The 25,753-nt window shown below is 61.4% G+C and overlaps 1 protein-coding gene across 5 annotated transcripts in view; it reads left to right on the forward strand.

Moving 5' to 3' along the window:
- LOC105699134 (protein bric-a-brac 1) overlaps positions 1-25,753 on the forward strand; it is a 113,276-nt gene that overhangs the window by 10,593 nt on the left and 76,930 nt on the right. For 3 of the 5 annotated variants that reach the window (XM_012423895.1, XM_012423893.1, XM_012423896.1), the window contains 2 exons: positions 11,690-11,811; positions 16,977-17,980. In XM_012423895.1, coding sequence (XP_012279318.1) covers positions 17,054-17,980 — 927 coding nt within the window. In that variant the 5' untranslated portion in view covers positions 11,690-11,811; positions 16,977-17,053. Of the gene's footprint in view, positions 1-11,689; positions 11,826-16,688; positions 17,981-25,753 lie in introns of those variants that run through there. The other 2 variants (XM_012423894.1, XM_012423897.1) reach the window with 2 other exon arrangements.

Raw genomic sequence — 25,753 nt, forward strand, 5'->3', positions numbered from 1 at the left:
AATTTGCTAGATAGCCGCCTAAGGCGACCGGTCCGCCCGACCAGCCTTTGCTTTGTGTCTCCGCCGGACAGAGGACAGCCGGGGAATTCGATTTAACCGCTGCGCGGGCCACGATCGCGACCGCTCCCCCGTTATACGTCGTTACGTCCACATAACGTCCGTAATGTCGGCATAATACGGGGCGAATCGCGCGAGAGACGTCCCGGCCAAAGACGGGAACCCCCCTAGGACTCCCCCCAGGAACCGGCGAGACCGGAGAAAAATTCAAAGAAATAAGGGAAAACGTTCCTCCGCGACCTCGGAATTTTTCTTGACCGCGTCTCGAGGCAATCCGGGGTCGCGATGGGTGGCCCGAGGGGTCGACGGTTTCCGCACCCCCATCGGACGGACGGGGGTGGACGCGAGGCGGACAAAGGGCTCCGCGTGCGTGCGCGGTTCATCCGCCATGGAAATGCGGCGTAATTCGAGGCAGGACGTTTGACGATGGCCCTCGATGTCTTTACGAGGAGCCACGATGGCTCGGTAAAGAGGTTTAGGGTCCTTTTGCAAGGCGGCCCCGCACCCCCCTGCGGTTTGCGCGTTACCGGGGAGGACGCCCCTTCCTCTCCGCGCTGGACAGGAGACCCGGGGAGACTCCCCGACGGCGAATTACGCGGATTGCCCGCGTAATCCCGGCCGCGGGTAACTCGACGCGACTCGAACGGTCTCTCCCCTTCGGGACCGTCGACGGGGGAAATTTATTCCAACCCCTCCGTTTTGAGGGGGAATCGACGCGGATCGGCCGCGGGTTTCCCGGACCCGCTTCGGCGAGGGCGAGGTCGCGCGTCCTTCGAGGTCGGCGCCCACGCACGCACCCGGGGACGGCCGGGTAATGATACGGTATTTCTAGCTTTCGGATAATTCCTTGCGATAAATCAGCCGTAAGTGGATATCTCGGGAGATGACATAAACACACGGTGCAGGGGCCGCACCGAGGCACGGCCGTGCATTACCCTTCCCGGCCGGCCGCACCGAGATTAACGATATCGCGCGCTCCTCGGGGTCGAGCCGGGTCGAGCCGGGTCGAGCCGGGTCGAGCGAGGAGTCGAGTCGAGGGTTTCGACTCTTTCGACTCTTCACGAGTCCCTAGACTCGGTGGAGTCGCGCGAGACGAGGGAAACGAAGGGGCGAGTCGCACCCCCTGGGCCCAGGTGGGAGAGCGTCGATTACGGCGATCGAGGGGGGACGATTTGGATATATTCGGTGCCCCCCCCTTTTCCCCAACCCCTCGTCCGATACCCGGTAGCATGATCGGCCACGGTTTACCCGGTGTCTGCGAACCGCGGCCCCGGGGCACTGGCATTACCGCGGTCCCGCCGCCCCTGCCTGATCACTGCCATCGCGGGCCGCGCGCGGTTTTATTCCGCGGCGATTCGACATTTTTTGCGTCTAGCCGGTGGTAAGTGCAGGGTGCGCCCCGAGGTGGCGGCGGCCTTGCCTCTCGCGCTCCCAGAAATTCGAGGATTCCCGCCGAGGAACCGCCGACGAAGGAACCGGGAGATTGCACCTTCGGCATGCAAATCGGGCCCTCCGAGAACGCCGCGGAATCAAGCCGGGTAGCTCGAATTTACCGCCCCTCTGTCCCCCCTTTTTTCCTCTTTCCTTTTGTCCCCTTCCGATTTTACTCCACGCGTTTCGCCTCGATTCCCCGATTCCCTGGTTCCCTCGGGGCCGGGCCCGGAATCGAGGACTCGCGTCGAATTTCGAGGGAGCTTCCCTCGGGGCGGAGGGACCGCGCGGGACGTCCGCGCCGCGACGCCCCGAGGACGTGTCGCCGTAAACCGACGTCTCGGCGGTATTTAAGTTAAACCCGCGGCACGAGCGAGCGTATAACCGACGCTCGGGATATATATTCGCTCGATCGAGCTGCAGGGTAACGCAACAAGTGGTGGTTTTCACGGTTTTCCCGGGGATGGAACGCCGCGGCGACGGGCCGTCCCGCCGCGGCCCGACCCGACCCGACTCGGCCCGACTCGGCGAGCCCTCGTAACGCCGCTTACCCGACCCCTAACGCCCCTTAACGGCCGCGAACCTCCTGTCCGGAATTTAAGGGTGGAAGCCCTTACCGCCGAAGCCGCCCTCCGATCGAGATAGGTCGAGTCCGCTCTTCCGGGTCGATTCTCCCGCTCTACCTCCGTCCCTCCCCGTCCTTCCGAAACCACTTTGCGCGGGACGCTCTTTGTGCCTCCCCGCGTCCATGGGCGCCCGTCCTCGCGGGGACGAAGGAAGAATAACATGAGCAAAGAGGCACCCTCGAGGTCGGCAGGGGGAGGGAGAGAGCGCGGAGGCGAGGATATTTCCCCGACTTGGACCGTGGAAACCATTATTGACATCGAAGGCCCCGATTGGCCGGCTCCGAGGAGAGAGGCTCGCATGATTAAGATCATCCAATGATTCCTTCTCTATAATGACGGGCCTCCGCTCCTCCGCTCGAGAGCGGAGGAGCGCATTACCGTGGAAAGAATTTTATGCTAATGAAAATCCATTTTCTTCTCGACGTGCCCCAAGGGACGCGGCCTTTTTGGTCACGCCGGTTTCCGTCACCCGGCTCCGCGCGGAGGAAGCGGTCCGGCCTCGATTCGTCCTTATTATTTCCCATTACGGAGATGCCACGAAATCCGCCGCGGTCCGCCATCGGAATGGCCATTTAGTACCTGGCCATTACAATAATGCGGAGAGGACGCGGAGGCTGCGGAGGCGGGTCCAAGGCGAGGCTCCTCCGAGGGTCCCTGATCGTTTCTCTGCCCCCTTTGCGCTCGCTCCCGAGGTTACCGTCTATCGATTCTCTCCCGCTGGGGGATATATATATGATATATGCAAATATATGAAATAATCGAGGAAAAATATTTCGACCGCGGCTCCGGGTCGGGAGGCTGGAGAAGGAAGGAAGGGTAATGGTCCCGTGAGTTTTGGAGGTGGAATTGCGGTTCCAGGGGTCGATTAACGGCTGGCCCCCCGACCCTACGGTAATGGGCCGATGGGAGAGGCCCGGGGGGTCCGTACCTTCGCATTACGATACGAGACCGGACCCTGGAGGTCCTTCTTTCGCCCGTGTGGTCCCTTCACGGGGTCACCGGACAGGTGCGTCGACGCGACCGGGAATGACCTCGCCTCTCTTGAAGAGGGTTCCGAGGAAGGGCGAAAATTCGACGGAACCGGGGAAACGGGAGAAATCGCGGAGAAAGGGATCGGAAGGCTCGCGGAGCATGAATTTTTATCCGAGCGTGGCTTGGAATTTACATAAGCCTTGCAACGTGTTATTGCTGCTCGGCAACAAATGCAATGGAATCAGCCTAATGGCCGAGCGGTCGAGGCCATTTGCCCTAATGTCATGGAATCGCGCCGGGGAGGGGAAAGACGATTTGTTGGGTATTTTCAATATGCTATTGGAAACGACACGATTTAACGGCGGTACGCCGGATGATTACGGTAATCGGCCTCGGCGGATATATATATATGGGAGGAGGACGCGACCGGAAAGGGCTCGCTTCTTGCTCGACTCGTTCCCCAGGTCTCTAGATCTCCGGGTCGATTTTCTCGCAACCGAGATTCGGGGACGTGTCGCCGAGGCGATTCGCGCCCGGAGAGACGCGGGCGATCCGGCCCGGCACGCGCGGAAAGCTCGCCCTCACCCGCCGCATCGCGTAATCCCGCGGGATCCGCGCGCTATTCGCGGGTCCCCACCCGGAAGTCGCGGGATTAATTAAAACGGATCGGGCCCTGAATATTCACACCTATCGCGGATACCCCCTCGGCTGGCCTAGAATTACCACCGATCGTTCGGCGATCGCGGTTCCGCATCGGGTGCACCCGAGGCCGAATTTATTACCGCTTCCGGGCTCGCGGTGACGTCTCAATTTTTTTTCTTTTCTTTTTTTTTTCCCCCTTTTCGCGCCGTGGATCGGTAATTATCACCGATTACGACATCTGTTCTAATCCGGACTCGGGTAAATAAAACGTAGCAGATGCCATGGCGCCGCGTAACGCATGTGGGACACTCGAATCATCGATTACGGCTCCGTAACATATGCTACGCGGTAATTACTGCCGCCTCTACGTACCTAGGCACTAGAAAACTGTAATCAATGATTCGAATGCTTCTGCCTCGAAGCCTCGGCGGGCATTACGTAGCGGATGCCGCGCGGAACCGTAATCGTTGACTCGAATTGTCCCACATGTATTATGCAGACGAGTGCCGCAGCATCCGCTACGTTTTATTCACCCGAATCCGAATTTTTTTTTCCGACCTCGCAATTACGCGCGCCTCTTCGTTGGGAATTAAAATCCCGGAAGGCGATAATCATTGTACTTATTAATATCGAGCGTGCTTTCCGTCGATACCGGTGAAAGTGTTACTGTCCTTTTTATTATTATTTTTTTTTTTTTATTATGTATTCTTTTCTCACCATTTTCTACGCGCTGGGGAAGTCGTCCGATCGATAGGGCTCCGTATTCTACAAATTATGAAATATCCAGGCCGCGTGCTCGGGCCGACCGTGTGCGTAGAAGGAAAATGGCCGCAACCCTATGAGAGAGGTCAGTGATTATTTTGAAGCGTCCCATTATGCGCGGACTCGATAGTGCTGAGCAATTTCCTTCCTTTCTGATTTAAAGAGTCGGTGGCTGACGGTAGTATTTATTGCCAGGCGGTACGAGTCGCAGCCCTGACCCCCTCGATGGATCACCGTGGATATTATACGGTGCGGCGAATATTTCATTAAAGGTCCGAGAGAAGTCCGCGGGTCCTGACCTACCCCAGTTTCTAAAGGGCTACCCCCGATCGAGCCGCTAATTATCGGGTTTCGCCAAGGGGAGCGCACCCATGAATTTTCCCCCGAATTTTCCCCCCCGTTAAATAAAAATTCCCTCGGACTCGATGCCAGTCGTGGACATCGCGATCCACCCTTACTTTATCGCCGGCGAAGCGACCCGTTATCGGCTCGACGTTATATAATAAGCCTGCTCCCCTCCCCCCTCGATTTAGCGGCCGCGCGTTGTTCCGATCGGCGATCGAACGCGCATCGATACACGGCCGATCGGCCTCGCTGCCCCTCGCATTATTACCAATGACAATAACCTCCCCCGGTCGCCCCGCAAATCCTATTATTATACCCGGCAATTATAATAATTATTTGCCCTGCTCATCGTAATAATTAATACTACGAAATAATAGAAACTGGCATTGTTTAGCGACGCGCGCCAATCAAGCGGTTTGTTGATTCGGAGACGGGGCCTCGGCGTTATCAAAGGTATCGATTGGTATCGCCGGAGAGCGAGTTAAGCGTGCGAGTTAAGGGCTCCGCGTACTACGAGCTCCGGTCGAGGATCGACGAGAGGGCGGGTCGACCCCCCGAAAAAGAAAAAAAAAGAAAAAGAAAACCCGCGTTCCGGTTAAAGATTCCCGAGTTTAACGGGAAATAATTCATCCGGGACCAGGAGCCGGGGGGCTTCCGGGGGGTGGCGCCGCCCGGACCCCCCAGGGGCCGCCCTATAAATTCGCAAAGTTAATAAATACGTAATGGCCGTCGCCGCTTTGTAGCCCTCCTCCGGGCAGGGTCCCACTTTGCCGCGGGTGCCCCCCAGCTCGGGCTCGATTTTTCGGAACTCTTCGCCGACGTCGGGCGCCTTTCGTCCCGGGTTCGTCAAGGCCCTGGAACCCCGGAAATTCGGTCCCCACCTCGCGGGGAAATTCTAGGGGGCGGGTTAGGAAGGCTTCCGGTTTTCCTGGAGGCCGGAGGAAGAGCTCGCGTGGGAGAAGGAGGGCGCCGCGATCCGTAAAAATGTCGAGGCCCGTGAGTGACGGCCGGAAGGCCGATTGTTTAGGTGGCCCCGGCCAACAATAGACGCCACGAGGGGGGCCCCCGCCAACTAATACGCCGGCCCCGCGGGGGCACTCTTTTTAGGAATTCGAGCGTGCCGTTTGATATGCTAATGCCGACGTCTCCTTTCTCGTCCACGCACCCGTGAACCGGCGGTCGCATCCGGGATCGCGTTCGGCAGAGAGAGGAGCGCGGCGCCTTCGGCGAAGCCTCACCGTCGACGGCGACGCCGGTATCGGTGACGGCGCCGATCCCCGTCCGATGTCTCCTTTATGGACCGCCTACGCAAGCTCCGTACGCAAAATCCGCATAATCGGAGCCCTAACCCGGTACGTCCGCGGTAGGATGTAGGGCTTCCACGGGCGAGTGGATCTTCCGCGATTGCCTTGGCGCGGCGCGGCGGACTCGCGGGCCTGGGAGTGCGAGCGAGACCGCGCTATGGGGCGCGCCGCGGGAGCGAGAGAGACGCGCGGCTCGGCCGGCTATACCGCGCTGCCCGTGATACCATTAGCATCGGTGATTAATGTATGCTGCGGCCCGCTCGGCGGCTGCGCGCGGATTTCGCCTATACCCGGTGATTGACTCATAAGCGAGCCTGGGAGCCTGGAGGCCTCCGCGAAACCGGCGTCGCCGATCCGTCGATAATGGATCCTACCCCGAGCCCGCCCGGTATACGCTTATACCAGTACCTTTCTTATATTCACCGAGTCGGTCTACCATCGAGGGGAAATCCGCCGGCGGATCCCCGCTTCCTCGTTATCCCGGGGCGAAACCTCGAAAGGACCCACCTGGCCCACCTGGAGGGGGCGCGATCGCGACCCCCTCGCAGGGGATGATAAGATCGGCTCGGGGGGACGCGGGGGGCGCTCGGGAGATGGAAACGAGATGCACCGGCCTCTCCGTCGCTCCCTCGGCCTCGCTCCCTCCGGTAGGGAAAGGGGCGAGTCCGTCCTATCAATCACGGTATTATTATCGAGTCCGTGATTAGCAAGGCATGCTAACGATATATCTGCCCGAGGGCGATGCTAGGCCAGGGTGCGGCTTCGTGCACACCCGTGTACACGCCCGTGTGCTCGCTGTGCTCGATGCCTCGCCGTTCGCGTCTCCGGATCTATCCCCGAGGGAGCAGCGGTGGATACTTCGCCGATGGACCCCGGATGCTGCGGACCCTTAACGATCCGCGACTCGCGATATGGATCTTCGATCCTCTTTTGGATATTTCGCGGAGGTGAGGACAGTCGCGAGGAACGATCACGGGGGAAACTTCCGTTTTTCGGATGCTCCCCTCTTTCGGGGGCGTGGGTCGCCGAGGGGGGTGGCGATCGCGCGAACCGACGAACAAGCGCGACCCCGATGAACCCCGGTAACGAATTCTCTCGCGGGTCGGACAATCGCGCCAAATCATTGCTACATTTTATTCGAGTTATACGGATCGCTCGCGCAATGCGATTCGCGGCTAAACGCGTTACCGGCAACGTAATTTAACCCCGGCTTGTGTCGCGCGCGTCGCACGCTCCGGCGAATGCACGCGTGCACCCGCGTGCCTCGTGACGCGTATTTCTCCTCCCCTCGTTCCTTCCCTCCTTCTTGCCCGTCCGGATATATTTCCTCCTCGACCCTCTCCTGGTGGAGGACCTTCCGTCTTTGCCCGTCGGTCCTCGAGTCGATTTTTATATAATTAATTTATTTCTTTTTGTCTGTAGTTTATTCGCTTTTATCTAGCCCCGTTGAGGAATCCACCTTGAAGGGGTGCGCGACGAAGTTCACGGGGTTTCGGCGTCCCTCTATCTCCCTCCACAAGTTAGCCCGCGAATGATCGCGCGGAGTCATCCAGCCGTACACCTCGGCATTATTCGCTGGCGCTGCACCGACCCTCCCCCGGCGCGCCAGCGGGTAATGATATTTCGCGCCCATTATGAAATATTCGAAATGATTTGCCAGGATTGTGCATTTTGATTCGCCGCCCGCCTACGTTACCGCGGGGGAGCCGGCCGATATTTGCCCGCGGATCGGACGACGAGCCAATTTCGACCGGGCCGGGGAACTCGTCCCCGAATTCCGAAGGGGGACCGAGAGATCGTCCTCCGGCCCGGAAGCAAGAATCCGCGAGGATCGCGGCGACGTCGTCCGAGGGAAAAGATTTTTTCGAGGTCGTTTGCGACCAGGGAGGGTTGGGGACGGAAAATCGGGCCACTGGGGGCGTCGCGCCCCCGGGTAAATACGCCCGGGCGAGGTCGCGGACGACCCCCTGCGAGGCGGGGGACCCGGGGTTCCCGAAGGAAGGCGTCCTCCCGCGGGTCGGGCCGATATCGCCATCGGCGTAAATAATTCCGCCCTCGTCGCCGGACAGGGGTCGCTACCGGGGTTGGTTTAAATTCTCTTCCGTCACCGCAAACATGCATAATGCAGCCGCGCGGCGCGTGTAAACGTGTAAACGCCCGGCGCACGGCGGTGCCAACCGCTAAATACAAAAATCCCCAACCACCTGTGCGCGCGCCCGCTCGCGCGATGTGTGCCTCCAAGTTAATTACGGCATAATTGCGGTCGACGTTTTGGCGTTCGCGCTCAGCGCGCGCCGAAGATTCCGAAAAATCCGCGCGGGCCCCGTCCGAATCGTGGCGGTCGATCGAGAGCACTCCTTTCACCTCCCCCATTTTTCTTTTTTTTTTTTCTCTACTTTTTCTACGCACCTAGGTGCGGAGCCCGCGGGTCTAAGGCCACACCCTCCTTGCGCATAAATTAATGCCGGCGCACCGAGAGCGAGGTGCGTTTCCCGCGCCCCCCCCCCCCCCGTGTGCGGCTCGCACCGGCGCATACACCCCCGTAATACGGTATAGAACACAATTAAGTAAATGAGCGCGGGTTGTGCGCCCTATAGATAGGCTCTATTACCTGTATTGATCTCTAGCGCGGACTCCGGTTACACGTAATACGTGTTTTGTCGTTTATGCATTCGTACGAGTAGGTAACTGCGGAGCGCGCGAGAGAGAGGCGGCGACCCCGCGGGGGGGGGGCAGCGGGAGGGGGACGCTACCAGAGGGGGAGAGAAAGAGAACATGCGCCTCGCGATGCGAGTAGCTCTACCGCTGTTTGCCGCGTAGCTACCTTCGAGCACTCGTCTGCCCATCTACCCCTTGCCACCCCACCTGCACGCGGTATCCACCCCCCACGACCATCTGCATTTCCAACCCCCCCCCGGGCTGCTCTCGATGTTCTCCGCGATGTTCCTCCGATCGATACGCCGATGCCTCGCGGTGTCCGATTCGAGATTATCGGATCCACCCTCCCCCGGAAAATTGCACGGAATTTCCCTGGATTTTTCCTTTTTATTTTATTTTAATTTTTTTTTTCACCCCCGTTTTTTCTTTTTTCGCGTTCTATATCGTAGAGGAAAAAATTAAAGCAGGCCTCGGTCGATCGGCTGATCGCTCATTGTCCGACTTCCCGTGCTCGCTAGGTACAAATTATGCTATCCAGGGTACACCGGCGCGATTAGTCGCCAGTTCGCACGCCGGCGGTTCGGATGAATTAATTAACGGCCAGAGACGGCGACGGCGCGTGTCGCAATCCCGCCGATTGCGGACAACCGGCGCGACCTGGCAGTCTTTTCCGGGGTGGCGAGCGAAGGGGAGGATCGGCTCGCGGCGTGTCGCTCCTAGGAGGCGACGGGTGCCGGAAAGACCCCCATCTGGGAATGGAGACGCCTCGCTTATTTATTTTCCTTTCCGCTGATTATAATATTACGCAAGCCCCCGGACTGTCGTAACGCGGATGCTAATGCCTCGCATACGTATACCGTGTCGCGGGTAGACTCCGCCGGAACGCCCGGTCGACTGCGTATTTTATTCATACCCGACGCGCGCGCCGGGACGCCCCCGTACGCGTCCCGTCTAACGGAGAGACGATGCGTTTAGGTTTTGAACACTTGTTAGCAACGACGGGAATCCCCGATTCTATCTCGCGTCTTGGCCTTTTTCGATTTTTTTTTTTTCATACCTTGATAAGGGCGCGATTCGATAGGTAGACCCAACGTCGAACTCTTCCTTCGGAGGCGAGACTCGGCCCAGATCGGTGCCGCGATCCGCGGATCCGCGATACCCGCGAGACGTAACGCACAGATTGCATCGAATAACGCGGATTTTTCTCCGGCCGGTCTCCGTGGGTTGTGAATTTATGTAACATCCACGGCCGGGAGATTGCGCGGATAAGGAGCGCTACACCGGCGTCCCTCGGGCGCGACTCCCGGGGGTGCTCTCTCTCTCTCGGGGTCTCGATTTTTCCCCCTTATTTGTCTCTAGATATTTATTTTTATTTTTTTTTCTTTTTTTCACGCGAGAATCATGAGATTTCTTGGGAAGATCCCAGGAAGGATTTCCCTTTTAAGGGGTTGGGCGGGACTTGGGGATTTTTAGGGCCGACCGATGCGTTCGTTATCGCCCGTTTTCGCTCGTTTTCGGGGAGACGCCGCGCGGATGTAAGTCCCGGCGGAAACTCGGCGCGTTTCCTCCCGCACGCGGGCTGCCGTTTAGATTCGATTTGCCGCTTCGTTACGCGGCGAGATTTACACGGGCTGATAGGATTGTTCCTACCGGGCCACCCCGCCCCCCGGGGGCTCGGTCCTCTCTCTCTCGCGCGCCTTTCCTCTCGGCCTCGCTCTCGCGCGGCGCTCTTTTATATAACATCTTTCGTCATTAGATGCCCCGCGCGATCTCCGGATCGGCGCGCATAATTTTCGCTTCCTCCGCGGAGATAATGCCCGGGCTCGATTTACATTTCAAATTCCCCGGCGGCGCGGCCCTCGATCCATCGCGTCTCGGCCCGATCGATCGGCGATCGCGAGCCAGCGTGGACTACTTGCCCCCCTCTCATCGACCACCTCTTTTCCTCCTTCGTCGCGTGGTTCGGAAGGTGAGGGGGGAAAAAAAAATAAAAAAAAAGAGAAAATGGACCATCTCGCGTTTGCCGGAAGACCCGACTCGCGATCGTGGACGTGGTGGACGTCGCGAAACCTGGACCGAGGAGTGGCCCCGCACCCCTCCCCGCTTTAGTTGGGGCGCTAGGAGGAATGCGGTGAATAATTGATCGAAACGGGTCGGCCGCCCCCGGGGGCCGGTACATCGGACCTTTTACATGATTCAGGAGTAAACGTCTTACGACCCCCGGCGCTTAAAAGCGGGACCGCGCGAAGGGCCCGCGAATTCCCCTCCCGGGGGGAGGAGTGGGTGGCGGGTCGCTTAAACAAAATTAATCGCAGGGAAGGATTTCCAACGGCCTCGGTCGCGTAAGTGGCGGAATTTATTTAAAACCCCACCGAGCCCGACCTCGCGCGTAAACTTTTTTCCGGCCGATAAGCTCTCGGCGCGGCCGGGAAGGGAGGGGGGAGGGCTTATCCCAAGGGATGCGCTAAAAAGGAAAGGAAGCCCGGCGCAGAAGTAATAAGTTAGTAATAATATTTTCATAATATCTCGCCCGGATTGGATGTTATTTCATTACATTTTATTGCCCCGCGCTATTACTCCCAGGCAGCGCGGCAGCCCCCCCTCGGCCCCTCCCCCTCCCTGGCCCGGCTCTGTTTTATTATCTCGGGCCTCCGCCGAGGGAATTCACTCGCGAAACTCATTATTGAGAGGTTTATTCTGCTGTAACCGGTGCCGCAGCCGCCGCCACGTGTCGGCTCGGCTGCTCCGGTCGCTCCCGCTGCCGCCTCCCACGTAGCCCCGAACTCCTTGGAAAATCTCCTTGCCCTACGAACTTTATTCCCACCCCCTTCTTCCTTTGCGTAATCCGGATTCGATGACGGGATGCGTACTCACGACGGAAATCGTTTTCAGGGAGCCACGAGTCGGCGCCGGTGGGCCCATGGACCCGGACGAGAGTCGCGGCCGGAATGCCGCGAGCGCGGACCTCCGCGGAGGATTTCCGACCAGGAGGTGGGAGGTCATGTAACCTGCAGGTAACGTCAGCCAGGTAACGTCCACCGGGGAGCCGATCCCTTGGCCGACGGGGGCGAGTCCTCGGACTCGAGGCCGAGAGGCCAACCTCGCCGTGACCGATACAACAATTTATCCGGCCCCGGGTATTTAAATAGTTATGACCTAGTCGTCCGAGTGACGGAGCTATTTCATCACGCGTTAACTTGGACGAATTAAATTCGCCGCGCCGCTTTCGCGAATTAAGCCCCGCTCGCCCACGAGCCTCGCGGCCGCGACTCGCGCTCGTCCTCGCGGCCGAGAGACTTCCTGTCGATTTCCCTCCGCTTCGCATTTTTTTAAAATTTTTTAATAATTAAATCGTGTATCGTTGTATACGTCGAAGGTCTTTCCTGCGCGAGTCACGCCGAGCCCGGGTCGAATCGTCGTTTCCGCATCCGGAGGTCGCCCTGATTCTCGTGACCCGAGTCGGGGGATGGACAAGGGTAGGTGGGAAAGGACCGTCCCCTGTTCGGGTGGACGCGTCGATCGAGTCGTCCCGTCCAGGACGTCGATCCCGACCGGATTTTGTTGCAACCCGCCGGCGGAGACGCCGCGGAAGGCCGGTGGTCCCGAATTCGCGAGGGTGTCTCGTGTCTTGACTTGTTTACGTTTTATTCCGCCGGAGAGAAGGCTCGAGTGGGAGGTGCACTCGTAGGCAGAGAGCTAGGCCAGGTTTCGAGCACCGGGTCTCGGCGCCGGGGGTGGAGGAGCCTAGGTGACAAAGCCCACCCCCGGCCCGCAGCCTCCGGCGACGCGACGTACCGGCACTCGGTACACACCCCGGTACTCGGTGCGCCCGTGGCGACCCTCTGTACGTTTAATTGTTATATTTATAAAGGGGTGACCGCCCGGCCGCGCCCCTCGCCCTCGACTTTTAGGACGACCGCGTTAGGGTGGCGCGACCCTTGCGGACCCCCCGCTCGAATCGATACACACCGCGAACACCGCGCCGCGGAACAAAGCCCGGAAGGGAGGCCCGCGATGACCCCGAGTCGCGCCCTTGGAAACGCGAGAGAAATCGCCGAGATCGATAAATCCACCCCCTCGTGGCCTGCGATCGATTCGCCACTAAGGGTCGACCCACCGTTAACGGCCGGTAAAAAAAAAAAATCCTTTGCAGTCGAAGGACCCTTCTCGGTCGATTTGCTTCCGCGCCGCTCGATATCTCTTGTCCCGCGGAACTGGGATCCACGCGGGGAGGTTCTTACCCCCGAGTCGATGCAGGGGAAATCAGGGGCGGATTCGGGCCGCGGGCGAATATTGGGCAACTAATTATCTAATCAGTCATTACCTAGCACGGACTCGCGCAGGGCGGGCCGTGGCGATGCCGGTCCTGGGGGTAGCTCGAGAGCTGGCGAGGGGTGGACGGGGGTGGGTGGGTGGCGGCGGGTGGGTACATACCTAGAACGGAGAATGGGTTGCCCAGAGGCCCATTGTGATACGCGAACCAGAATCATGCACGATCGTATATTATGGATGGGGTGCGAGGGAGCGAGAGGCATCGCTTAGATAAAGAGACGCGCGCGCTTCCTCCCTCGCGGGGGAGGAGGCGCAGGGGTGAAATCGGATAGCACGGGCGATCGAGGCGAACCGGGGGATCGATGCTTATTTTCTTTGCCCGATCATCGGGGACTCGTCCGCCCCCTCTTGCCCTATCGACCTATCAAACCGCGGACGCGATTCGCACCGACGCCGACCCCGCGACCCCTGATTCGACCGGCTCCCCCTCCGTTGGGTTCTCGCCCTCCGAGGGAACCGGGATTTTTCGTTTCGACTCGCCCTGGATACGGACTCCGGGGGTGCTGGCGTTTCCGAGGGGTGGCCTCCCCGACGATGGGGACGTCGCCGCCTTCCGGGTCCGTCGCGGCGGACGCATGGGGCCCTGAATAATCGACGAGCCACCCTCGAGGCATTCCCGCGATTACCGGCAACCCTTCCTTCGTCCGCGGTGTTCCTCGGTTTTTCTCAATAATTCAACGTCGGGGCATTTCCCCCCCCGCCCGGGACGTCGTCGCGACGCGGCGCGTCGGTTTCGGAGGGCGCGGATTAAATCTAAAGTCAGAAGGGACACCGCGAAAGAGTCGGCGAAAGAGTGGCGCGCCGCAACCCCTGCCCGGGAAATTTGAATATTCCCCGAGGGGTCGCGTTGCGGCCGCCGCTACGGGAGATCTGTCAAGGATTTCGTTAGCCATTCGTCGACGCAAACGGGTTAACGTCCGTTCGCACCTCCGAGGCGGACGGGAGGGGCTCGTTTCGCGATCCTCTGGCGCGTTTGCTGCTATTGACAGCGTCGCGTGGGCGCGGGAGTGCGTGCGGTGCGCGCGGGACATACGGGGTGGCGCACAAACGGCACAGAGGGCCGACTCGACCTCTGAAAGTTGGTATTGTCGTCGGTTGCAAATCAAATACCCGATATCATTGTTCGACCCGGCCTCCTGCCACGCTCGTCCTCCCCCGGCCGACGCGCGAGGGCTAACAACTATTGTCGCCTGACGTATCGCGGGGCCGTCGACGCCGCTCGCGATCCGCAAGGAGCGCCCCGCTTCCCGGTCAATCCTGGTTCCTCCTGGAAGGGAAAAAAAAGTAATAAAAGTATCCTCGGGTCGAAGTCGAGAGCCCGGGTTCCGCCACCTCCGTCGCCGCCGCATCCGTCCCGCGGCCGACTACCCAGATGGAGGCCTGAAATTAGCCATTTCCGCTGTAATCGCCACACTCGAGTTCCCTCGACGTATACACAACCTGGCTTACCGTATTGTACAAGAACAATGAGCAAAGAGAAATATTGATGAACCACTCGCCGCCGCGTACCGACGCGTACTCGCGCGTGCACTCGCCTCCGACGAGAGACGCGAAATGCAAGGGGCGTCGATACCGTTTTCGAGGAGAACGGTTTACACGGTCGTGGGAATAAAATTCCCCGAGACCGAGGCTAGATTCCCCGGGAAATCCAGGAGCAACTTTTGTCTCGGATAAGTTCGACCTCCTTTATTTCTAGTTTTTTTTTTAATAGTTTTTTTCCCCTTTTTTTCGGGCGCGTCCGCGCGCACTCCGACGCCCTCGCGAATTTCGGAGGGTGACTCCGGGTCGGGGGATAAGGCCGACTGCAGGGGCGCGGGACCGAGACGGGGATAATAAAACACGGCGGGGATGAGAGGAAGGGTTACTCGGTTAATATTTCAACATCGCGAAATTCGGTCGCTGAATCATTAAACCCCCCGCCGTCACCTGCGGCCCTCCCTTGGCCCCCTCGTGCACCGAGCACTTGCACGCATTCGCCTTCTTCGACGTCTTTCGGCCCCCCTCCCTCGACTGCATATGATATATGTATTTCTCGATTCGATTTTTCGAGGAAAAAAAAATAATAATAATAAAAAAAAATAAGGGAACAAAGGAGAGAAAAGGGGTGACGTTGCCGGGGCGCGAATCCCGCGGCTCGCGGGGTGCGGTCTAAATTTTTCCCATCGGCGGGAACGCGCGCAGGGTGTTAGTATACTGCTTGCAGTTAAACAATATTACGTAGTAAAATTTATGACCCCCTGCCGGCGCCCTCCTCGCCCCCTCCCTTTCTCTCTCTCTCTCTCTCTCTCTCTCCGTTTCCCTCCGGCGGGGCCGGCTCTCGTCGGCCGCCGCGCGGAAAAAAAAAGAAAAAAAAAATGTCAACGAATGCGCGATACGAGAAATACTCGCGTTATAACGCGAGAGGGTCCTACCGAGGCGAGACAACCCCGCGACCCGGCGATGTCGCGTTTATATCTCTGGCCCTTCGCGCCGTAACGCATCCCGTTGCGGCGCCCCGCAGAAGGGTGCGTCCTCCACCCGCGAGGGCCGATTTCGTCCGTTATTTCGCGGCTTATCGGGGAAATCGCGGTGAGAATTAGCGATTCCGGGCGTGCCGGTCGCGTTTTCGTCCTCCCGTCCCCGGATAATTCGGGGAGGGAACCGGCGATTTTGCGGGCGAAACGCGCGGCGCCAGCGACGACGCCGGGAAAAGGAACGCCGAGAGAGGGAGAGAGACGGGGTCGCGTACGTGTAAAAAGGAGAGTGCACGGAGGAATATAGGTAATATAATGGTCTCTTTCCGCGGGCACGGTAACGCGCGGCCGCACCTCATGTTTATACAGCGGGGCCCATAAAAAGCCGGCAATATTCTTTCATCGGTACCCCACGCGCCGTTACCGACGGTACTACCGACGCTACTACCGACTCATTCGTCGTTCGCAATCACACCGTAGCCGAGGCCGCGCGGGCGCTCGGTGCCGTTACTCTTTTACACGTCTAATATCGCGTTTACCGTTATGAAACCGAAAAAAGAAAGGGAGAGACGGAGGGAGCGAGAGAGAGAGGGAGACGGGGGGCATAACCAGGAGAAACGAGCGACGCACGGTGCGTAACTCCGGGAGGGTCGGCCAGGGGGGAGGGTGACGGATCGTCGCCTCTCGACTCCGGAGGAAAAACGAATCCCCCCGGGAGGGATTTTTCCCTTTTCCTTTCCGCGGAGTCCCTTGGCCTTATTTTTTTCCCGGCCGAATTCGGGGGTGGAGTCGCCGCCGAGGAGCTCGGACCCGCGCGGCGACCGGACGCGGCCCGGTCGCGGCCGCGGAGGCGGTTTGGGGCGGTCTTCCCGGGGCGGAGCCTGCGTCCGCGAGATCGGCAAGGAAGGGGCTTTTCGCACCGACGGAGGGGCGGCGGCGCCGTCGGGAGGAGAGAGGCGCCGACCGGCGGTCGGGCGGTGGGAGCGAGAGGGACTCGGCGGAGTGGGGGGCGACGGCCGTCGCCGCGCCGGCCCGAGGGAGGGGGGCCGGCCGCCTCCCGGTCGGCGCGACGTCGCCGCGGGCCTCGGCTCAGTCGCGGCGCGCACGTCACGCGGAGCGGTACCTCGTCGCCGGTCGGTCCCGGGCTCTCCCCTTCTCTCTCGACCGAGCGAGCGCGAGTCGTCGGGTCGGACCTCCTCTCGGACGCTTCCGGAAGCATGCTCGGGCCCTCGGCGCGGGGCCCGGCCTTGGGCCGTTGAGGCGGGAACGCGCCGGAGACGGACCGCGGCGCGATGGCGGCCTCGGGATGATCGGCGGCCCCGGGTGAGACTCGCCGGAGAGAGAGAGAGACCGGTCCTTCGCCAGCCCCCGGGACTCGTGCGCGCGTGTTGCAGATGGCCGCGCTCCGGCGTCCCTTCTGAGCGGCCGGCACCCACCAGTCCCAGCGCGGAGAGAGCGAGCGAGACCGAGGATGACGCAGCAAAGCGGCGCTGGGTCGCCCCAGCAGTTCTGCCTCCGGTGGAACAACTACCAGAGCAACCTGACGAACGTGTTCGACCAGCTGCTGCAGAGCGAGAGCTTCGTCGACGTGACCCTGGCCTGCGACGGGCACTCGGTCAAGGCGCACAAGATGGTCCTCTCGGCGTGCAGCCCCTACTTCCAGGCCCTCTTCTTCGACAACCCCTGCCAGCACCCCATCGTCATCATGAAGGACATCAAGTGGCCGGAGCTCAAGGCGGCGGTCGAGTTCATGTACAAGGGCGAGATCAACGTCTCCCAGGAGCAGATCGGCCCGCTCCTCAAGGTCGCCGAGAGCCTCAAGATCCGCGGCCTGGCCGACGTCAACAGCGAGCACGAGCTGACCTCCCGGCCCGCGGCCGCCCTGGCCGAGGAGTCGGCCCTCGGGGGAGGCCTGCCCCGCAAGAAGCGGCGCCGCGCCTCCGGTGACCGCTCGCCCCTGCCCGGTAACAGTCCCGACCGGACCGACGACGCCGACGCCGGGCCCGACGGCCACCCTGGCGCCAACCCCGGTCCCGGCGGCTCCCCTGGCGCCTCGCTGCCCGCCATCTCCGTCACGCCGCAGATCAACCTGCAGGAGCTGCCCGTGTCGCTCTCGCTGCCGCCCCCGCACCCCCAGCACCCCTCGGCGCCCCAGCAGACGCAGACCTCCGCTCTCGGGCACCACGTGGCCGGCCACGTGACTTCCGGCCCCCACGCCGCCGTCAACGCGCTCTCCGTGCAGCAGCAGCAGCAGCAGCACCCGCACCAGCAGCACCAGCAGCAGCACCCGCAGCAGCAGCAGCAGCAGCATCAGCAGCAGCAGGCCGCCAACGCCGCCAACGCCGACGACCTGGAGATCAAGCCCGGCATCGCCGAGATGATTCGGGAGGAGGAAAGGGTGAGTCGCTTTTTCTTCCCGAGGAGGTTCCCCGGGACCCGTACTGCGAATTTTCTCGAGGTCGCCGACCCGAGTGACATCTCGCCCTGGGAACTGGAGTCTCCTTATTTTTCTTTTTTTTTTTTGTTTATTTATTTATTTAATAAGGTATTTGTCGGTAACGACCTATCGCGGGCACGCTCCTCGTGCGTCACGCCGGGAGGATCCGAGGCTAACGTATCGGCGCGTGACGTCATCCCGGGGATAACGATACAACGAGAGTTTATAATAATAAACGGAGAGTCCGTCGCCGATTCGGGCTCCCTTTCCCGCCCACCCTTTCTCCCCGGGGTCTTGCGCCGGTTGCGAAACCGCGGCTACACGCCGTATAATAGGAATAGGTTACGTTCCGTAGAATTCCATTACGCTAACGCGCTTCGGGGCTCTCCCGCCGTTTCCATTCGTCCGGGGCAACGGATCGGAATGCCTAATTGATACGGAACGGAATTCACGGAAGGTATATGCCCCCCCTCTGGTCGGAGGAGGCGCGGCTCGCCTCGAGATTTCCTCCTCTCGGCGCCCTCCTTTCCGCGACGCGGAACGCGGAAGGGGGATACCGTCCGAGGGGACTCCCTTCCGTCCACTCGCCGGACGGGGGAGATTTCCGCGCCGCGCGCTGCCTTTCTAACGCCTCGTAATTGTCCGCCCAACGAGGGCGGCCGATTACCCTCCCCCCGATAACGGGGAGCGTTGCCCCCGTCATCGACGGGCCGGCTTTCGCCGACTTTCCCCGCGTGCGGGATTTTCCTCGCGCGCGGCTAACGGAAGCGGGAGCGACGCGGCCGTGAGGGCGCACTTCCTGCGGGTGGAGCGGCGCGGATCGAAGAAATTTAATCTTCCCTCGCGCGTCGTCCTTTTGTCGCGATAACGGATCCCGCCGTCGACGGGCCGCGCGCGGCGAAAAAGTCCGGCGGGACGGTAAATCGCGAGCCGGCGGGAGCGGCCCGGGCGCGCCATTCATCCCGGCACCGGATGCGAGTGCATATTTCCTCCGTTCCGTTTAAATTAGCGGCAGAGGGAGGGAGGGAGGGGGAGGGGCAGACGCTCGCGGAGACGCCGGACGCGTCGCGCATCGATTCCGCGTTGATCAACGCAACGCGCGAGACGCGCGTAAGCGATCTATCGCCCTCCACCTCCCCGTCGTTCCGTCCCGTTCCTCCCCATGGCCGGGGCGAAATTGAAAAGTTTGATGCATCCCCGGCCGTGACTCGCCCCCTCGGACGGACGCGCGGCCCGGCACCCCCGGAACGGCCGGCGGCGGCCCGCGCCCCGAGACCCCGATTTTCCGCTGGCGGACGGCCTCCGGATGCGCCCTCTTCGATGGCGAGGGGCGCCGCCACTTTGAGCACGTTGACGAGAACGTAATTGAATCGAGATCGCCGCCGCGGCGGAGCAAACGCGCGGAGGCGATGCCGCGTCGGGGAATTCCGCGCTCCCGGAGCGCCCGCCGGGAGCCGCCGGGAGCACCCGGGAGCCCCGAGGGCCCCGGGCACTCGACACGCGAGCGGAATCACGCGACGTCTCGCGGCCAGGCGTCGGTTACGTCTCGGACCCTCCGCCGCGGCGGGCAACTTTGTAAGGGCCTCCGGAGCCGACTCCTCCCTGGAACGTCTCCTCGACGGACACGTAGCTCTCTGATGGCGGGGATGTCGCCGATTGCACGTCACCTAGACGTAACGTGGGGGCCTCTTCCTCGGGCCGCGTCCCTACCTCGACAGGTGTCCACGCCGAGGGTGACGCGGCCCGGTCGGGCGCGAACGGGCGACCCTGCGGAAAGAGAGAACGAGGAGGATACACCGGGCGGCCGAGCCGCGTCTCTTTCCTCGAAACCGCGCACGCACCGCTCGGCGTTTAACCCCCGGGGGCTGCCGCAACCTTGTATCGCGGCACGGTTTTCGTGACCGTTCCGTCGCGTTTCCCATCCGCGGGCGACCGGCAAGAAATTAATAGCCGCGCGGGGCGCAGCCTCCTCTCGCTCCCCCCCCTTTGTCCGGGTCCGCGATCTCTCTTTCTCCCTCTCTCTCATTCGAACGCGCCGGATCGGCCGGAGGTCCGGCATTACTCCTATTTTAATAAGGGACGGCTTAGCGCGGCCGTAATGGTATGTATTTTAAATATCTCGAAGATTGCCTTCCTAGGAAACTCTCCGCGTAATGGCAATACTCGGAACGTAATCCCCGGGGTATAAGCGTTTCTCTCGGCGCGCCGCGGACCACATAGGGCACTTCTCGGGCCCGTTTACCTCGGCTCTCGGCCTCCCCCCGTCTCCCTCCCTCCACGCGTCACCCGGACTTCCATCTCGAAACGCGAACGGGGACCCAAGTCTTCGGTCCTCTCGGGCGGGCGCGATCCCGGAAGCGGGACCTCCGATCGGCGGATTCGGCCCGCCGACCGGTGGCATCCGCGATTCCGCCGCGCGGCGGTAGGAAGCGGGGCCCCATAAATGATGCACGCGGCGCGGCCGCTCGACATCGACGGCAGGAAATCGTGAACAATTCAGGGAACGACGGCCGAGAGACCCGCCTCGGATGTGTAACGGGCCGCGCGATCGCGGAATTTCGCCGCGGGGGACGGGGGCACGGGATTCGGGTGCGGCGCGATCGCGGAACGGAGTCCGCGGCCGATTGCCCGCCTCGGGAAAAAGAAACGCCGCCCGGTCGAATGGGTTTCCATTTCCAAAATGGCAGGCCGCGATTTCCGCCCGGACGGCCCCGGTCACTCGCGGTAAATCAGGAATTATCTTGTCGGGGCTACCGTTGGCTGCCTTTTCCCATCGAAACTCGCATAAATACGAGCCCTTCCGTGTCCGGGGAGGCGCACCGGAGGGCCGGCCGTACGGTGGAGCTACGGCAGGGTGCAGGGATGGCACCGGTGCCCGCGTCGGTGGGACGGCGCGTCGTCTATCTATCTACGTGCGAACGCATGACGCGCGACTTGATGGACGGATGACCGGACCATTCCGCAGATTGCTTCGCTCCCGATCCGACCGGAAGTGGATTTATATTCCGTCGGTATCTGTCGTGGCCCCCTCGCCCCCGGCCCCGGGGGCGCGGCGCCGGATCCCAGGGGGATGATGGAGCGCCCGGTCGGGTCCCGCGCCTTGCAAGAAGCGGCCTCCGCCTCCGGAAGTCGACTCCACCCTGGACACGACCGTTTGGGAGGAGATCGAGGAAATGGTCCTCCGGGGTCGAGATCCCCCCCGGGGAGGGCGCGCGTCCGACGGGGCGCCGCCTAGGGGTTTCGGATTTCGGGCTCGTTCCGGCGGACGGTCGATAGCGTAGAGGTGAAAAACGCAAAGGCGGCCGGCAAAGCGGGCAAAAGTAGGTCCGAGGGCGCGCAAGAAAGACCCCGCCCGGGACTGGGTCGAGCCGGGGGGACGGGGGAAGACGAGAGGCGCCAGCAGTCGCCTCGGTAATTGCATTAAAAGTTGCCGGGGGCAAAAACACCCCCGCGGACGTGTTTCCCCCCCGCGGCTCTCTCGTCTCGTGAAAAATCATCCGCGGGGGGGAGAGGGCCCGCTCCCCCGCAAAAAGTCACCCCCTTTCCGCGGTCGAGCGGTCGCGACCTCTCCCGACCTGACCGGCGCCCTTCTTCGGGCTCGGAAGAAACTTTTCTCGATCGCGCGCAATCCGCGTCGCGGCCTCCCTCCACCTCACGGCCGGGAAACGCTTTACGCTTTACGCGAGTCGAGGGCGATCGAGCGGAGGAGCGTCGTCCTCTTACGTGCGCGGTTAGGCGGGACCGTCGGCCGACTTAATCGACGTAATCGACGCGGACCGACGTAACCAACGGGTAACCGGTGTAACCCGGGTGGATTGGGCGTGCTCGCGATTCGTGGCCACCCCCGGGGGTCGTCCGGGCGGGCAGTGGCGTCCCCCCCGAGTTCGGCCAGCCGGGCCAGGTGACCAATTGGAAAAACGGAATAAAAACGGGAAGTTTCCGGCACGCCGGGATGGCTCGGCGTAATCCTGCGCGGTGTGCGGCCGCGCGGTGGGGTGTTTACCCCACCCACCCGCGGGTGTCGCCACGGGGGCGGGGGGTCCCGCGGAAATTTCGAAAGTGTCCCGCGGAGGGGCGCTCGGAACGAAAACGGGGGGGCGGGGAGGACAAGGGGGGCCGCGGCGCGAATCCTCGCCGAGCGATCCTCGATAATTGTGGATTAAGGTTTCATCCATGGGGGGGNGGGGGGGGCGTGTGTGCCCGCGTTCGGGGGCGCGGGGGCCAACGACGGCGCATCGATCGTCGGAAACTTCGGACGAGCCGTCGTCGTCGAGTCGTCGGCCGAGTCGACGGGAGAGCGCGAGCGAGAGGGAGAGAGAGAAAGAGTCCGGGGGGGGGGCGAGAGGAAGAGGGAGAGGAGAGTAAGTTGACTTTGCATTATTTAACCGACGTCCTAGCACCCGTAACACGTGTTTCTTTTGAAGTCTCTCGTCCCCTTGAAATATTCAGGCTGACGTCACCGCCGTCATATTCCCCGCACGCGGAAACCCTGAAAAGCGTGCGACGGAACTCCGTCTCTCTCCCTCTCGCTCCTCCGGCGAGCGGAGGGGACGGGGGCCTCCACCTCCCCCCCTCGACGCACCTGCGGGGATTCGGACCGCGCGCGCGGCTCACCTGCGGCGCCCCTCGCGGTCCGCTTAAAGGGGGCAACCCTCCGTCTCCGTCCTCGGGATCCGGATGCTCCCGGCGTTAAGGATCCCTCCGCTTTAAGACCCCGACACCCCTGCCGGGGCGCGCACCTGTCGCGACTCTCCGCGGGGGGTCGCTCGCGCGCCACTTCCGGCGAATCCGGTCTCGATCGGTGGCCCAATTAGCCGCGACCGGGTCCAAGGGGGGGGTTTCGGTCGAGGGGCTCGACGGCATTCCTGGCGGTTTCTCTTCCCCACTTCCCTGTACCCGGGCTCCCCCGCGACCGGCCACCTGTAACCCGATCCACTGGATCCAGGGGAAGACGCGAGATAAGATCGCCCCCGCCATTTCTGTTCGCGACGATCCAATTAGGGAGACACCCGGTCGCCCTAGGTCCGAGGGAGGGTCCTTCGGGGACTCCGGGTGCCCCGGGACCCCTCGTCGGATTTACCGCCGGGGAGCAGGGGACAACTCCCCGTGCCGATCGCGGGAGATCGAGTTTCGAGGGCAACTCGCTCGCGCGATCCCGATGACTCGGTTTTTTTTCTTTTTTTTTTTTTTTTTTTTTCCTTCGACCAAGTGCACCTGTCGTCGCCAGCTTCGCGACGCGTCTCTCCTCTTCCGCTTCATCTCTTCCGGGAGAGCCCCCGTGGGTTGGGGGGTTTTCTCCCAATTTTTTATGGCTAGGTATTCCGAAGGGCGCAAAGCGCGGCCAATCGGACGCCGCGAGCGACGCAGAGGTCGAGGGACTTTGGGATTGGCCGATTTTAGGTTTGCCCCCCCCCCTTGCGGATGGGAAACCGAAGTCGGATGAGAAGAACGGGAAGACAGCGGAGGTAGGGGGACGTCGTTACGTTCGGCGTCTCGCTTCCTCCCGGGGAATATCGCGGCGACGAAGAGTCGTCGGATCTTCGCTCCCGAGGCGATCCCGGGGGAGGAAAATTCTTGCCTGGTTCCTCGCGAGCCGTCGGCCGTCTCGACGCCCGCGACCCGTCGGCACCGTCTTCCGGGGACCCGGCTGAGGGAGAAAGAGGAGCGGCCTTTATTATTTAACTCTCGAACCTCGAACGACTGAATAGGCCATTCAGGCTATTTCTAAGGGACCCGTAAATTATTCTACGTACATATGTTGCATAAGTATGACCGCCCGATTGGCGCGCTCCCCGTTTTCCGCTCGGACGCTCGGCGCCGACCACCTGCCGCGACGCCCCGTCGACGGCCGCGACGGAACCGCGGCGGCGACTCCTCGTCTCGCCGGGCGTCGGGGGTACGGGGCTCGTCGCGGGGATTTTCCCGTCCGAGGTCTTCGGACGGATCTTTTTCGGCGCGGGTCATCGGGCGGCCGAGACGCATCCGAAGGGCCGCCGGATGCCCCGTGCCCTCTCTTTCTCTCTCTCTTTTCCTCTCTCTCTCGAGCACCGTGACAAAGGAGAGAGCGCGCGGCCCGGACCTCGGGCTCCCTCCGTCTCCCTCCCTCCCGCGGCGTCCCCGCGCGCGGCCTCTCTCTCTCCCTCCTCTCTCTCTCTCGCTCTCTCGCGCGCTCTACAGACCCGAGTGGACCTCTCTCGAGAAGCGCCTGTCCCTCTAAAGAATGCAGAGACCTACTCATTTGCTTAGCCTGTTACAAACGCCCCGACCGGGCTGCGAAGACGCTCCTCGCGACTCCCCGCGAGGTGTCCCCCCCTCTCCCTCCGCGCTATCCGACGCATCGTCGCGACGCTCCCCTCGAGGCGCGCCCTCGACGCCCCGTCGAAATCCCGACCCCCTTTTTATCCCCCCTCCCCCGGACGTTCCCCTTAAGAGTAAGGAAACGAAGGCGCAACTAAGGCGACGACGGTTGTCGCGCTCTTCGTCGCTCGATAAGGGACGACAAGGGAGGACGAGGAAATTTCGACTTAAATATGTATATATATATTTTTTTTTTCTTTTTTTTTCTTTCATCCCGGAGAACTCACGGAAACCGCGCGTCCACCTATGCGCGAGTACGCGCGAACACGATCGAGTGCGCGTTCGCACGCCCGCGGGAACTAGCCTCGCTTCGAGTAACTCGACTCCCCCCCCGGCCTCCCTTCCCTCACCCCCTCCCCGCGAATTCTTTCGTTCCTGGCGAGTTCGCACTTCGCGACTTCTCTCCTTCTCCCGCCTCCCCTCCCTACGGCTCTTTCTCTCTCTTTCTCCGTTTCCCCCCGGCGGGGAAAAATGCACGCGTACGCACGACGGCTCGACTCGCACTTTGTCCGGCGAGCTGGCGAGCGTCGAGGCTCGAATCGTTTTCGAGTAATTTTTGCTCTTTTACATTTTTTTTTAACTCCCTCTCTCTCTCTCTCCCCCTCTCTCCCATGTTGTTCCCTTCGTCGATTTCTTTCCGCGGAGGCGTTTCGCTCCCTCGGGGTCGGTTAAACATTTAGACGCGTGCGCGTTAGGTACCGGGTGAGTGGATTATTTCGTCTTCGTCGAGCGACGTCGACGTCGCCGACGTCGACGGGGGATTGCAGTTTACACCTGTAAACGAGCACGCTCCTCTTTTGCGGCGACTCAGGACGAGTGCTCGTCCACGAGGCCTTAAGTCGCGGTTAAACCTCCGGGGGGATTTCTGGCGAGCTTTCGCGTGTCAAAACAGCCGACCCCCCCTCCTCGTCCTCCTCCATCTCTTCTCGCCGCGACAAATCGACGAGAAAAGAGGAGACTCGCCATCGTCGGGCTCGGGACGATGCACGCGCGCCCCGTCCTCCCCTTCCGAGACGACGACGCCCCGCGCACCCATTGGGTCGTTCCGAAAAGGACTCGCGTAATGGCTCATTTTTATCGTGAAAAAGGATGTATTTCCCGCAAGGGTTCGCGAAACGATTTGTCGAGGTTTATTATTTATTAACGAGAATCGTCGTCCTCGGAGGCGGGGATAAATCGGAACGCGACGATCCGCTAAGGGAGGCTTGGGCTCGGGACCACCGGATCCCGGGTAGTCGGCCGACGCCTCTTTATTGCACCGGTGCCGATACAATAAATCGTCGACGAGAGGAGCGCTTGCGAAACCGGGGCGCGACGTTTGCGCAAACGGCGTTATCTCGGCCGGTTTTTCGCCGGTGTTTGCTCGGGAGCGAAGAG

Source organism: Orussus abietinus, unplaced genomic scaffold (genome assembly GCF_000612105.2).
Source record: "Orussus abietinus isolate OABI.00-Male unplaced genomic scaffold, Oabi_2.0 scaffold3, whole genome shotgun sequence".
NCBI classification, from domain to species: domain Eukaryota; kingdom Metazoa; phylum Arthropoda; class Insecta; order Hymenoptera; family Orussidae; genus Orussus; species Orussus abietinus.